General features: G+C 41.1%; 1 protein-coding gene across 1 annotated transcript; it reads right to left on the bottom strand.

Annotated features, from left to right (window-relative positions):
• Positions 1-6026: 6026 nt before the first annotated feature.
• On the bottom strand, positions 6027-12552 carry adgra1a (adhesion G protein-coupled receptor A1a; the record flags this gene model as incomplete). Its single annotated transcript, XM_079182729.1, has 5 exons — positions 12488-12552; positions 10104-10227; positions 8527-8678; positions 7613-7708; positions 6027-7524 (listed from the first exon to the last, which is right to left on the bottom strand). Exons 1-5 carry the CDS (start codon positions 12535-12537, stop codon positions 6027-6029), a joined length of 1920 nt encoding a protein of 639 aa, XP_079038855.1. The 5' UTR covers positions 12538-12552.
• Between the last annotated feature and the right edge of the window lie 2971 nt (positions 12553-15523).

Here is a 15523-nt window from a genome sequence, read left to right as displayed (position 1 = left end):
CTTTATGGCCCTCTAAAGTAAAACAGTAACACCCAGTATATGATCTGGTCGTAAACCATGTTTACACAAAACTATCTGTTCTTAACCCATGTTTGGACAGAGCTAAATGTCTAACTCTGTTCTTATAAGCCGTAAAAGGCTTCTAAACATCTCATACAAATATATATTTTTGCCATTACACCTGTCAATAGCAAGGTAGACAAACTCTAGGCATACCCTGCTTCATGGTGTATTTTACCCAAAATGGGACCATAATTTACTAAATGAAAACAGCAATTGAGACCATGAACTCATGTTCACAATGTTTACTGAGGTAATAAATCAAGTGGGAAGTAGAGTCATTTTCTCATATATGTCAATGCAGCCCAACCCCCCAATTTCAGTGCCAGAATGTTCGGGATAAATGTGGCTTGTGAAGAATGGGTTCAATATTTACTTTGTTGAATATGGAGCAAAAGATTCAGTCATTTAATGTGTTGGTAGACTTGGGACATACCAATGGTCTCCTAAAGGAGCAGGGCAATGGTGTGACACAGATGCAGGAAACTGACTCTCAGTGGGGTGTCTCTGTTCTGAACCGCCTCTGCTCCTGCAGTCAGTCTGGTTCTCTCCTGATCGACTGGATTGGCTAGCAGCACGCTTAAACTAGCTTACTAGCAAGCTAGCCTGCTAGAGCTGACAACCTGGCCTGCTAGCTCAATTAATCAACCTTGCGTGATAAGATGCTAATGGATTAAGGAGTGGTGGGCCGTCAGGGCCAGCAGGGCCTTCTCTGCTGGCCTAAACAGAATCACAAAGTTATAACTGTTTTATAATTTAATCATTTTTCTTAAATACACTACATGTATTCAAGATATTTTTCCCATTAGCTCATTTTCTCATTGCATAGCTACGGTCTTCCTCAGTTGTGCTGCTTCCAATACAGCTTGTTTTAAATAGAGCTTTTATCCAATTTCTCCCCTCTGCTGTCTCTGCTGGGAGGCTCGTCTGTCATCACTGGCGTCCATGAATCGAGAAGGACCTCTTGCTGGAACTGAACCGATGTACTCTACAACCGCGTCAATACATCTCTTTGTAATCAAAGAAAGGAAGATGGACTTTGTCTTTAAGTGGACAGCAGCTTTGGTAAGTGAACTGCTTTTGTGTTTTTACATCTGCAGTAGCGTTACTACTGTGTTCATTTGTCTATCGTGTCGTTTTTATTGTGACCTCTGATGTGAATAATATTTGAATGGTTCCCTCGAGTGTGCCACAGTTTTGCTGGAATGTGCAGAGGCCTGTTGAATCGTGTTATTTGGGTTTTATGTTATTCTACCTGCTTTGTTGTCATATAAATACATGTGACTGGTTCTTGTGAATTTGTTCTTGTCATTGTGTTAATTACATTGATTTTGACTATATGCACTGTCCGTTAATGACTAAGCATCCCGTCATGCTTTCATGCTGCATTCATGTGTCTGTACTCAGTTAGTGTGTTTTTGTAGCCCTAGGTGTTGAGCTTCATGTAACATTTTATTTTACTAGTCAAATGTTGTAGTGTTATGTGAATATGAGGTTTTTACACAAAAAAAATAATAACCTGTAGCTGTGACGTCATAATGAGGAGGTGGTTCAACTGTAGTAGGACAGCACTGAAGGCCCAGGTATAAAATGCACGGCCCGCCACTGGTGTTGAGTGATGTATATAATGAAGTATCTATAATAATGACACTGACTTTAAATCCCTACTGAAACAGGGCCTTAGCTAGGATCTTAGAAATACTCATATGTCAAAGCCCCCCTGTCACTCACCCCACCCCCCTCTGAAATGTGTTTTTTTTGCCACTAAAAAGGTTTTTAAATATTTTTGAATGATTCGGAAAGTTAAATTTTCATATTTTATTTTTATTCAATTATACAGTCAGTTTATTTGATTTTTTTAATAAAATGCCAAATCTGTCTTTTTTATGGTCTCCTTAAAGTGGTCAAATATGAATGTCTAAAAGTTGCCAAATTCGTTTGAGAGGAAAAAATACTGAGAACGGGATGTTAGGATACTGGATGGTAGCGAGGCCCCTGTACAGGAAGAGAATGACTCACGCAGTGTATGACAGTAAATCTTTATTTCTAGTGTAGACAACACACAGTGCTCATATTGGGAATCCCTTTGTCTTACAGGGTGTCACTTTGTTTTTTTTACACTGTTGAGAAAAGCCACAATAGAAGTGATAAATAGATACAAAAAAAGAATACCACATTAAAATGGTTTCATGTTTGGACAGCATCTTTCGGTGTGATTTCAACACCAGCGGGCGATCCCTGCCTTGGGGCCTGGGAAGATTCCGAAAGCTGTCGCAACACCGGGACACGACGACACTTCACGTGTACAGTCATCAACGTGAGGCTGAAGGTTAGTGTCACTCAACGATCGCAACATACGCCTACATCAAACTGGGGTATGCCGACATATAAGTGAACATCTGTTTAACCTACAATAAATAACAGGGTGACATGACTCATTCCTTCTTTAATTCAACACTAGCTCCAGTATGAAGGCCTGATTATGGCCCTAAAAGTAGAATCAAATGTATGGATGAGTGAAACTCACAACACTTGTTCCAAATACCATGAACCAGAGAGGTGTTTTATAAAGAAAAGGCTTTAAAAAAAAAGCAGGGTTTACTGTGAAAAGCCTGGTTCGACTGATCCTAGCATGCTGAACCAGGATTATGCTTGACAAAATAAACTTTACATTACATTTGTATCTCGTTGCTGAATGCATGATGGGACATTTTCAGCACAGAAATGTATGAAATACTCTCACCCATAACACTACCCAATATCCCTGCTCATGTCTAAACTACCAACCCAACCAACAAGGGCAAGGAGTACAGGGAGCCAATCGGGCACAGTAGGATTCGTAATTTAGCATTGTAATAGCATAGCATAGTGAGCGGGGTGATTAGCTTAGCTTAGCACGAAGCCTGAAAGGGGGGACAAACATGGTGGAGCTGTTTGAGACTGAATATGTAAGCACAAATCTATTAAATATCTTATAAAAACAATGACAAAATATTATTTGGACAAAGTTAGATCTCCTGTATTTTTTTTATTGAGTATCCCCTCTCATACACTTTGACAAGACACTTTTATAGGACATTTTTTAGAATATAATTTATCTTGATTATTTTACTTCTAACTACATTTAAATTATTTGCGTTATTATTAGGCGTATTTGTCATATTCTCAGACCCATTGTAATGAACTAGTCGTGTTCTACGGACGATCTGTTTGAACTTTTGTATTTGATAAAGTGGAGAAAAATTTTTTTTTTTAAATATCAAATATAAAAAAAAAAACTACTATTTCCTTTCATTCCACTGGTATAAACAGACGCACACTGGTGTTATATCACCAGCTGGGGTTATAAAACTATATTATAAATTCCATATGATTGATGGCAGAGTGTTTTGTTTTACTGTCGTGGCAAAGACGTTAGAGGAAATACTGTATGTGTATACTTAACATACTTAACATACTTTCTGTTAGGCTATTCGCCTCATGGCTTTAGCTCCACACACCGACATCCTCTAACTCAGAAGACAATAAAGCAAGTGTATTTATAGAGAAGACAGTTTTGAGTCTGACTCATCGATTGTAACACCGAAAACTAGCCTTACCCGAACTAGGCTAGTCTGGACCACTAGGTGTCCATGGTAACTTAGGTGAGAGTTTTCACGAAGCAGAAATTAAACCGGATTTTTCCTGAAGTAAGCCGGGCTCAACTGGTTATGAAAACACCTCTCTGGAGGTAACATATGGAAGTTTCTGGAGTGACTTGAAAGGGGCTGCTGATGATCTTCTAAAACCTGAGTTCAAGTTTGTATGATGCTACAAACTATATGATCTCTCAAAACCTATTGAGAATGAGCTGTGTGTAGTTTCTCATCACAGTGAAAGCTGGCACGTCTTTTTGGCACAATACAAAGTTCGTGCTTTGTAGCACATTGCAGGTTTTTTTTGGAATTATTATCTTACTATAGTACATACTAGTGCAATATTTGTCAGACGAGAGTCTATTTGACTCCATTTGGCAGCATAGTTAAGGTGTCTCCATAGAAAATCTTTATAGGCTTCATGAATTAATCTTTATCAAGACAGATCATAACTGTAAAATTCTGCAAGGGTGAATCCATGATAATAAACACATATAGCACAAAACCACAACACATCTGTATGTACCTACTCATGCACTGTTGCACACATAAAAACACACATGCTCACACTGATTCAAAAGTGTTTTCACATGTGTAACCACTCACATTTAAAATGATATTGTGTCCAGCAATGCCATTAAAAACGTAATAACATTGACAAATATAGAGCTTTTTGAAAGCGATCAAGCCAAGTATTTAAAGGTGCAATCAGTGATATTGCTTCTTGCTTCTTACAGTATATATCACCGGGGGTTTGCAGATGTTGACAGATTAGGGTTCCCTGGCTGCTGAGATTCCAAGTTTTCTGAAACAGACCCGATAAACTACTCATAATGCACTCCAAAACCTCAGTGAACACAGGAGCTCCCGATTCTTCCACTTGCTGGTTGACGTACTTGTGAGTGTTTCAAATCCTGTAAAGAATATTTATGTATTTTGTTTTAGCTTTTTTATGAACGATGAACTAAATATATAAATAAAATGTTAAAGTATAGCCTATGAGTGGACAGCACAAATTGTAAGCTGTTGTACAACGCATCCGAGTCTTTTTTTTCAGCAATCCAATGACGCTTTGAAGCGTCAACCATCATACGTTTTTCTTTCACCCTGTTTTTGTTCTGTCTAAAATAAATATAACGTGAGCCAGTTCCCAGTGCTATTTCACGGCATGACTCGACGACAACACGTTTTGTGGCTTTTATCGCTCTTTTTCATTTAATATTTTATGCCGTGACAGCTTTGCTTTAGTGTTTTCGAGTTTTTCGTCCGTCCATATCTCCGTCCGTCCGATCCATTATTGGGGACGCGGTGTCTCAGGGAATTTCTTTAAATTTGGCACAAATGTCCACTTGCACTCAAAGACGAACTGAACAGAATTTGGTGACCTCACAAAACATGTTTTGGGCCATAACTCAAGAATTTGTTTGTTAATTATGACAATTTCACACAAATGTCTTATGGGATAAAATGATGAAGTCATCTTGGACTGACATGGATGTGAACTGCAACATGACTGGTTGGTAGAGGCATACAACCGCAAGGCGGTGATTCTAGTTCATTGTCATAATCTCATAATCAAAGAAATAATCAACAGATTAATCAATTATCAAAATAGTTGCCTATTCTAAATGTCAGTATAGCTGATATCACAGCATGGCTGCTGTCCCAACTTGGTAATGATTGCTGGACAATAGTATTTATGAGCCCCAATCAACTTTCATACTTGTTAGGTTTAAGAGGTCCACGCAATCTTTGGGTCTATTCAGATTGAGTCAGACTTTCCTCCCTCTTCTGGATGAGGTCTCCTATTTAAGATAACTAATTCATTCCCTTTTAGTTTGGGTACTTTTTTCACTGGCCTGCTTGGGATCAGGTCCAAAGTTTTAAATCTGTGAAAATATCTAGGTTGGAGTATTCCTTGCAGCTGATCTGCATATCTTTAGACTGTAGGGTGAATGTGGAACTGATGGGGTTTCAAACTCATGGCCTTCTTGCTGTGTCATTGCTAACTACTGAGCCACTGTGTCCCTAGAGAGCCATACAGTACTGATTGCAACTTTAAACTACATGGAGCAGAATATTCATGGAACACTAACTGAAGTTTTCTATCGTTTGAATGTTCCTTGCAAAAACGGATTAGTAACACACTTATAGAAAACTTTGTCATGAAGGGGTTCAGAAATATCATCAGGATACGAGGCCTCACTGAAAACTCAACCTTTGGTTCAAGGGGCAAAGCTGAAGGCATTGAGACCCAAACACTTAAAGGAGTAATTCGATTACAGGGCTGCTGGAAGGTGTGGCAAGTACAGGGACAAGTGTATAAGAAAACTATACAGTGGTTTCATTCCTCCAAGGGCCAGTCCGTATGTTTCCTGTTGCGTCTGAACCAAACAGGCCTTCTTCCTGCAAGCTCCTGTTCCGGCCGATGGTACCTCGCCGGCTGACAGTGCCGTGCTGCCGAGGCAGAGTATTTCTTGGGAAACCTTTCTGCTCCACCTCTACGCAGAGACTATCCTTCTCTTCATCTGTTGGCTTCGACATGCAGCTGTAGGCTTCGGGGTTTTGCTGGTACAGCAAGGAGAAGGGGTCGGATTTATCACAGCAGCTCATAGTGGAGGAGTGATCGGCTGAGCTGTACATGTGCCACTGGCAGGTGTGGACCCCTTGGGAAGGCAGGAGGAGGCTGTGACAGGAAGTAATGCTGTCGTGCATGTTGTGTGTCCGACAGTGACAGGAAGCCATCGAGTCTTGCACGCTGTGGCAAGAATTCTGGCGTTGCAAGCTTTGGCAGGAAGCCAGCTGCTTATCCAAGAGAGGGCTGGGGCAGGGAAGCTGGAGGTCCGGGTGTGGGCTGTTGGAAAGCAGTGGTGAGCCTTCGAGGTGGTGCACTGCGTGAGGGCTGTCCAGGTGGGAGCTGTGCCCGCTCCCGTCCATACTGGTGGAGGTCATGTGCGAGCGGTAGTCCTGGAGGCATGGACGTGGGCGGTTGAAGGAGCATGACTTTGTTCTGTCACTAAGGCAGCCCTGTAGAGGCAGAGCGGGACGAGGGAGCTCGTCGGAGAGCGTCTGCGGACGAGGTGAGGGCAGTTGCTCGGTGAGAGGCAACATGGGGGTCGCGGTAACAGGACTCATCACGGCCACGCAGCATGGACCTGTGTGATTGGTCGTGGGGCTCTGGAAAGGTGGTGTCATTTTGTGGTAAGAACTCTGCACAAGGTGAGGAGAGAGCAGATGCTGCTTGCCGGAGCACGGAGAGCTCAAGCGGCAGTGTGACTGATGGAGCTCCTGCCTCGGGCTATGTCCGTCCCCGTCCCCATCCTCGGACTTGGACTTGGACGGGCAACAAGCCCACCAGCGGTGCCATACGTCGTCACGTTTGGCACAGTGCTGGATGAGAAGGAAGAGTCCCAGAGTGACACAAAAAGCCCCATACAGGCAGCTGAATATCATATCCAGGAAATGTCCCAGTGATACCGCCAACGCTCCCAAAGCCCAGGTAGACAGGAACAAAAAGAGCGTGAAGGCTGTGGCCCGGAGCTGAGATTTAAATGAGTGCTCATTAGCCAGTACCGACACGCCTGTTGCAAATGGCTGACATTCCCCCGCGGGCCCAGAAACTCCCCCAGTGTTGGTGTGGCAGTGATGGTTTGACTCGCTAGATGATAACTGCTGCTGCTCCTCACTCAGAACTCGCAGCTCATATTTCTTCTCTGGGTGGCGTTTAAGCTGGATGTATGTGCACAAGAAGTACACGGACATGACTAAGACCAGAAGACCCATGGGTGCATAGAAACCCCCCAAGCTTGGTTCCCATGCCATCCAGCAGCTGAAAAAGACACACAGAGACATAAACATGTATCCTAAAGAATGAATGAAAACATGATCGTCTACATATAATTACATTTTGTACTTACTACAAAGCGTCATCCCTGCTGCCATAGTTATCCATACCAAATGCTGCCGTAACTCCAACAATTAGGAGAGGAATTCCATCACTCACAAGATAAAATCTGCAAAAAAGGTTTAAAATGTAAAGTATGAATTCTGGCTGGGTAACCGGTCGGGCAGAGAGGCAGAAGATGATCAAGCTGATTATCTTCCTGTTAGACACGGCTGCCGTGACGGGAAACCCTTCAGTCTTCATGCTAAGCTAGGCTAACCACATCGCTGTACTTTATCCCAGAGACTTAAGTATGATATTATTCTCTCTCACTTCACTGTCAGAAAGACGGCTATTAAGCACTCCAAAGTGATGACCTATTTGAGTTCAATTTAGTAATAAAGATCAGATTTTATTTCTTTTAACTCTCATCCTATTAAAATGTAATTGAAGTACATAAAAAAATGTGAGCTACTTGTGGGGCGACTGGCTGAGTGGAGAGCAGGTCAGTCTTTCAATCAGAGGGTTGATGGTTCAAACCCTGGCTTTGGCTCAGGCACCACTTGTTGCAAGTCGATGTGTCCTTGAGCAAGACACTTAACCCCAAAAATTGCTCCCGTAGCTGTGCCTACGGTATGATAGCATCTGAAATGTAAGTCGCTTTGGATAAAAGCGTCAGCTAAATGACTGTAATGTAATGTAATGTAATGAGCTTTGCTAAAATGTGCGGCAGTCAACAAGCTGAATCTATTAAGAGAGGTGATGGGACATGAGGCAAAATTGAACTGAGAATCTTGAAAAAGAGGTCCAAGGGCACTTGCATCGCTGCTATAATTCCTAATATGCTACTCAGTTTAACATCTTTCAGATTAGCTCACACATTGTCAATTAGTCAGGTAATTAGAACATTGTTCAGCCCTGTTCAGCAACCACCAGCTTACAGCTTACCTGAGGACAGTTGGTTTGGTGCGAGTCCGGCCTGGCCCATCTCTGTTCTGGGCCCGAAGTGGGTCTTTGGATACATCTTTACAGATATTTCTTGCAGTAAATGTCAGCCACAGCATGGTAGACAAAGAAGCATAGTGAAGCACAATGCCAACCTGACAAAGATAAAGTTGTAAACAAAGATTATTAAAAGTAATATGAGTTGTTGTCCAAATTAGCATATGGTTGTATTAGTGTTTTGTGTACATGAATTTTGAGATAAACAGGTAATCAACATATAATAATGTTAGCTGAACAGATGTTTGTTTGTTTACATCATTTGCCATGTTTTGCTGACATTATTGTTCAAAAAGGCCAATAGCAGACCTTTTTCACAGAAGACTTTGTTTTCTGACTTGTTATAGTAGGAAAAGCAAAAGTGTTACTTATAACCATCACATTAATTAGCATTTAGTTTGAACTGTTTATTTAGGACACTTTACTGTTTAGCTTTGTATGCCAGCCAATGTTAGCTTTGTTAGATTGTATGGATAAATCTGTTACTTCGAATAATACAGTTCATTTTTGTACACGTTTTCTTACGGTGGGTATAGTGCTGGACTATTTCTTGATTGGGGGAGAATAAAGAAATAGTCCAGCACTAAAGAAGAAACATGTTAATAATGAGCTTTAGGTGTCGATAAGCATATTCATTTTAAGCTTTGGACTATTGCTGAGTTTCAGTTGAACTGATAAGTCGGAATTCCAGAGTTGGAAATTTCAACTCGGAGTCGGAATGAAGTCGGATTTCCAACTCGGAAAGTCTGATGACCTCAAAATCCAACATGGCTGCTCAACAGTAAAAAAAAAAAAAACTGAAGTACTGTATTGTTTATTAGCACTTTTGTCTTATTTATGTCTCATTAAACACACAATACTGTCCAACTTACACAACTTATACATTGTTACCGATATCAACTGGTTTAGCTAACAACGGCTAACAATGGCTAACCTGGCAGGAGCAAAACACATTGTGTTTTTCGACTTGTTGCACTGGAATGCGGTCAACTTGGGTTCCATGACATTCCCAGCTCCAATGTCCAATTTCAAATGTAGACATTGCCTCTGTTTTGTGACTGGACATGCTGTACCTGCTGTCATCCACTAACTGAGCATATTTACTCAGTTAGCGTACCATCAGCATGTTAACAAAGCACCACTGTGCCAGTACAACCCCACAGAGCTGCTAGCATGGCTGTAGACTCTTAGTCTTGTTTGACAGTGATAAATATTTCATCACACTCGTCCACTGAGACTCTGTGGTTTTATAAAGAACATTTTAACAGAATATCTAGCAAGCCTCAACAACTTTTGCTCATGGTAGTGATTTAACTTAACACTCAGTGAACATTGGCTTTCCCATGGACATTGATGCCTCTCAGTTTTTTAAGGGATGCCTTTAGCAGCCATTGACCTCGAAACTGCTTGACCAAGAACCGAGTGAGCTTTCGGTTCTCTTTAGATCATCAAATCGTTCCAAACATGTTTTTAAAAGTAACAAAATAACACTATGCTGAGAAAGTAGGAAAACCACAACTTACAATTTGACACACAAAAGGTAAGGTGATCTGATTGATGCCCCCGGCAAAAACTCCAAATGTCAGCCCCGTGTGAAAGAGGAAGTTGAGGAGTGTGTGCCAGCCATTCCTGCTGATGCGGATCACACTGCAAACAATGAGTTCAAAGTTAAAAAGATACGCAACCACTCCTGGGTAACCACGCTATAAAAGTTGGTTGTAGAAATGAATACAGTATTGTTGTGAACTATCACACATCATCTTTGACCTTGAGAAGTATTTTGGGATAAAGCAACATTTACTTGTGTGGAGGAGCGACACAAATAAAGCTGTTTTGGAAATAATACAGACTTTATTGCTAAAATTCTGGAAAAACAGCATTAATAAGGATGGATCACATGAGGTGGTTTGATTGGCAGTCGGACATACGCATATTCTAATACAAATTTAAATAAGACGTATTATTGAAAAAAAATCATATCTAATCTAGTTATGGTTGTGTATTTTTGTGTTATGGCAAATTAACACATTTTTCTCTCAATAGCATAAGTGAACACCAAGAAAAACACTTTAAATGTTCATCCATCAACAGCACAACCTAAACCTCAATTCAAATATGAAAAATCTGATTTATTTTCAATTTCACCTCAAAGGGTAACATTGGTATTTTTCAACCTTCCCCGTGTTCTTGTGTCTAAGTGACTAAGGGGTACAATACTTTTTTTAATTGGGCCAGTATTGAGGGAGAACGCTGCAGATGGCAGCCACAATACGAGCTGTGAAGTAATCGCTCAGGGGGCAACTCCTCACTGTCAATGTACATCCACTAAAAGAGCTTGTCTTGGCCACTGAATGGCTCAGATTGTTATTACAAGTGTCTGTTTGGAATTGGAAAAGGACCCTACAGAGACATGAAATATTTGTTCTTTACCTTGCTGTTTGTTATTGCATCATGTGACTTGATGACAACGGTGGAAGCAGGAGTGAGAGTTGGAAAGATAAGAGCCGGTGTCGTCAGAGTTTGTTTCGTTGGAGCCCAGAAAGTGTAGCTTAGTGTTTCCAAAAGATGTTCAATGTTATGGCTGATATTTAGAGGATTTGGACAATGTGAATGTGACGCGAGATTTCTCAGAGCGAACAGACGGACGGGATCAATAAAAATAAACTAAAATGGTTTTAACGGACGTACATTGACGGAGAGAAGTCGCCCCGAGCGATGACATTGCAGCCCTTCTGGCGGCTGTTGTCTGCAGAATTCTACCTCAGCACTGGACCAATTTTAAATATTGTCATCCCCATTACACACTTAGACACAAAAACATGGGAGGATAAGGTTGTGGTTGAAAAACACCTAAGTTACCCTTTAATACACTGCCTACATGCCTTATGTACACTACAAGAACAATTGTTCGCTGTATCCATTCTTGCTGTCCCGAACCCTCACTAATGCGACTCCGCTGTAAGAGATGGGGATCACAATCCACAGTCCTTGTTCCATGCTACAATGAATTCCCGAGTTCAGCTGAAGCTAATATGACATTTAAGCAGTCTAGGAGACAGCGCGTTCGGACCAAAAACAGTACTGTGTCAAAACAGTACAATTGGCTGTGTCTTTGCTCCTGTCTAACCCCTGGAGAAGAAGTCAGCTTGCCGCAGGGCCTTTTCCTATCGTGCCCCCTTCCTCCGGAATAACCTCCCTGCTATTCGTTGGGACTTTTAAGTCCAAACTCTAGTCCACCTTCGTCTTCTCTTCTTCTCCCTAGTTTCCCTTCCTTGTCCTGACTCTCGTATCAATCAGGCTTTTCCGTGCCGGATCCTCTCTCTCTCTCTCTCTCTCTCTCTCTCTCTCTCTCTCTCTCTCTCTCTCTCTCTCTCTCTCTCTCTCTCTCTCTCTCTCTCTCTCTCTCTCTCTCTCTCTCTCTCTCTCTCTCTCTCTCTCTCTCTCTCTCTCTCTCTCTCTCGGTGCTTCATTCCAGATGTTTTGGACCTGGATCACTTTGTGTGTGTTCTATCGTGAGTCAACGATGAACTTGAGTCTTGCCTTTTGTGTGTCGGTGCAGTCTGTCCTCTTACAGGTCTCCCTGGTGGTGACGAGGTCGCGAGGTTCTAGCTGTTAGTTTGGCCACATCTGAAGCTGCTCAAAGCGGGAATTTCATACCAACCAAGACTAACTTTGGAAAGAGGATCAGGATTGTGTCCCTCTGTTTCTTTCGTGTGAGGAGGGGAATGCTTTAAGACCTCATTATGCCTCAAACTAATTGACGTGTTGTCCGACCATGTCTAAAGGCATACTGAGGCCTTTACAGCGACCAGTAGCTCTTGCAACGCGCATATTATGGACATTTGGGTGTCGGATTGAGATAGACTTGAAAAATTAGAAGCCATCCTTCACTAAATGTTCTTCTCACCTGTGGTTGACAACGTAGGTCATGATGGAGACAAGCAGACAGAGCAGCATGACTGCTGTGCAGGCATACACCACTGGATGCAGGTAGTCCCCGGGGTATGGTGGGAAGGACAGCACTCTCTTTAAATCCTGCAGAAGTGTACAAATAGAAGAGAATAATATGAGCCACAAGAATGAATAATGAAAAAGAGCACATGCAGAGATGTACGCCCCCGTTCAATGGAAAAAAACAATGCAGTGTGATTTGAACCGCTTTCGTGTTGCCAAAAGTTATCTGTCCAGATGGTCCTGTTTTGATCACAGCCAATTGGGACTTGTGTGTAGGTGCATTTGTCTACCTACATTATTCGGATTAAAGGACAAATTCAGCATTTTGAGAAAAAGATATGCTTTCTTTTCCAATGTTCGATGTTTAGATCAATATCAATCTCATGTCTGCGTTAATTACAGAGCTGGAGTCAGGACCAGATTAGCCTAGTTTAGCATTAAGTCTCCAAGTAAAATTACACCTACCAACACCACTAAAGCTCACTGTTTAACATGTTGTGTCTGGTTTATTTATTCTGTATACAAATAGAAATATGTTATGCGAGTCATATGTTAGTTGTTCTTCATGAACAACAGTTTGTTCCATTCAACCATTTCTTCTCCGCTATAGTGCAGGTTGCCAGATGCCATTGGTGAGCACATGATTCGGTATGTTCAAGCATGTTAGCAGCAGCAAACCTGCCAACCTCACTATGATGACAGTGCTGCGTTCATGTCAGATGAGGGTTTCCATTTGCAACTTAACCAGTTTCTGACTTGTAAATGGCGCATGTGTCGACAATGACATACAAGTCATGACTGGATACAAAATGAAACACTGGATTTTTGTGAGAGCTTTGATATATCTGACTTGGCACTTCACAGTTTGGAAGTACCTGAAAGCCAAACAATATGGACACCTCACATCGAGTATGTCTTTCAAGCTGATTAACACTGAAGGTAATGGAGATATTGCTATGTTGCTTGGTATATTTAATTACCACACCATCAACTCTGCAAATATACAACCATCTTGAGTTAACCAATGACGGGAATGTTGGCAAGTTGCAAATATGGGAATCTTTCAAGCAGCGCAAAATTCAAGGAAACTTCATGCTGTCACTTCAACCAGCTGTTGCTTTCACATTTCTGTTTGTACAGTTAAAACAAACATAAGTGTTATTCAGTGACCTTAAAAGCTGTTGGAAGGTGTATTTTTCAACTTCGGACGGTTTCCCCCGTTGACTCTTTATGCTAAGCTAGGCTAACGACGTCCTGACTATAGCTCCTAACTTGACACCAGTGGCGGGCCGTCAGGGCCTGCAAAGCCTTCTCTGCTGGCCTAAAAAGAATCACAAAGTTATACCTATTTTATAATTTAATCATTTTTCTTAAATACAATACATCAGGGGTCTCAAACTCATTTTCACTCTGGGCCACATCAGCATCATGGTCGCCCTCAAAGGGCCGGTTGTAAATGTAAGACTGTGTAAATGTAACTACTCCTAATATATTGGTAAATAACTGTCTCTGCATTTGATTATTGTTTATTCAAGTGTAAAAATATTGTACATGCAGTTATATAAATGTAAAAATATATTTCAGCACATTTCTATTATTATAACTTAAATCCTTTTAATTTAGGATTAAGAAACACACATTACTCTATCAAAGATCAAACTTTTAAAGAAAATAGCAAAGACAAATATCAAACACAAGTTACTACAATAACTTTGTTCAATGCTTAAAATCCTTTCAAGGGTGCGTTTGCACAATACCACGTGAAGTATTTCATGTGTTGTAAAGCCACGTTTAAAGTAGTCTTCAATGTACTCAGAATACATTTATATGTCAAATGTAGGGTAACTGGCCAAAGAGCTGATTCTATGACTGTTGTGTTCAAGTATCTCATCATTTTGACTTTCTATCTCATAACTTCGACTTTCTATCTCATAATTTCGACTATGGGGATATTTTTATTATCAAGTTTAACTTTTTTTTTTTTTTCTGGCAGATTCGAGGGCCACATAAAATGACGTGGCGGGCCGTTTTCGGGCCTTGAGTTTGAGACCCCTGCACTACATGTATTATAATTTATAAAAAAAAATTTCCCATTATCTTATTTTCTCATTGCACAGCTACTGTCTTCCTCAGTTGCTCTGCTTCCAGTGCAGCTTGTTTTAAGTAGAGCTTTTATCCAATCAGATTTCACCTCTATGTCTCTAGGTAAGAAGAGTGGCCCCAGGCTTGCAGACTCACAAGTGCATCCATGTGCAGTTTAAGTGAATGGGGACGATATTGTTGATTGTCATAGTGTTCAACCAATCAGAGCTTTAGTTTGACATGTTGGGCGTATTCTTTAATGTGGCAGAGCCGGCTAGCTGGCCTAGCCATACGTGATTGGTCAGTGGGCTAGCCTGACATGTTGGGCGGTGACAATCCCAATATCGGCTGCCTTTGTTAAGCGGACATTTTTAGCCCTCAAACGCATTAAAACATGTTCAGGAAATACAACTGGGGAGGCTCGACTGTCTTCACTGGTGTCCATGAACCGAGAAGGACTTCTTACTGGAACTAAAACGCACGGATGTACTGAACAACCGTGAGATTAAACTCTTTATTAACAAAGAGAGGAGGATGGACTTTGTCTTTAAATAGTGAACAGCAGCTTTGGTAAGTTAACTGCCATAAATATTATTTATGTCATTATTTAATATGCTTAATTATTTGTACAACTTGCTTTTTATGAATAAGGATTTTCATTTGGTTTTATATGTGATAGGAACTATTGTTACGTCCTATGTTGCACTGAGGACACAATTAGCTGGTGCACAGCAACAAGAAGACGCGCAAAGCGGCAGCGGTCTATATACTCCGTGCAAAGTGTTAAAGTTAAAGTGTTAAAGTTAAGTTAAAGTTTTTAAGTGATCTACTTTGAAGATTCTTGTGTTTTCAAGAGGACTCATTTTCCCTCTCGGTGTTGACAGACGAATAAATCCGTCAGTAACAA

The sequence above is a fragment of the Pholis gunnellus genome, assembly GCF_910591455.1.
Source record: "Pholis gunnellus genome assembly, chromosome: 21".
In the NCBI taxonomy this organism is placed as follows: domain Eukaryota; kingdom Metazoa; phylum Chordata; class Actinopteri; order Perciformes; family Pholidae; genus Pholis; species Pholis gunnellus.
The sequence above is the reverse complement of the archived record's forward strand: the minus strand, read 5'-3'. Positions and strand labels throughout refer to the sequence as shown.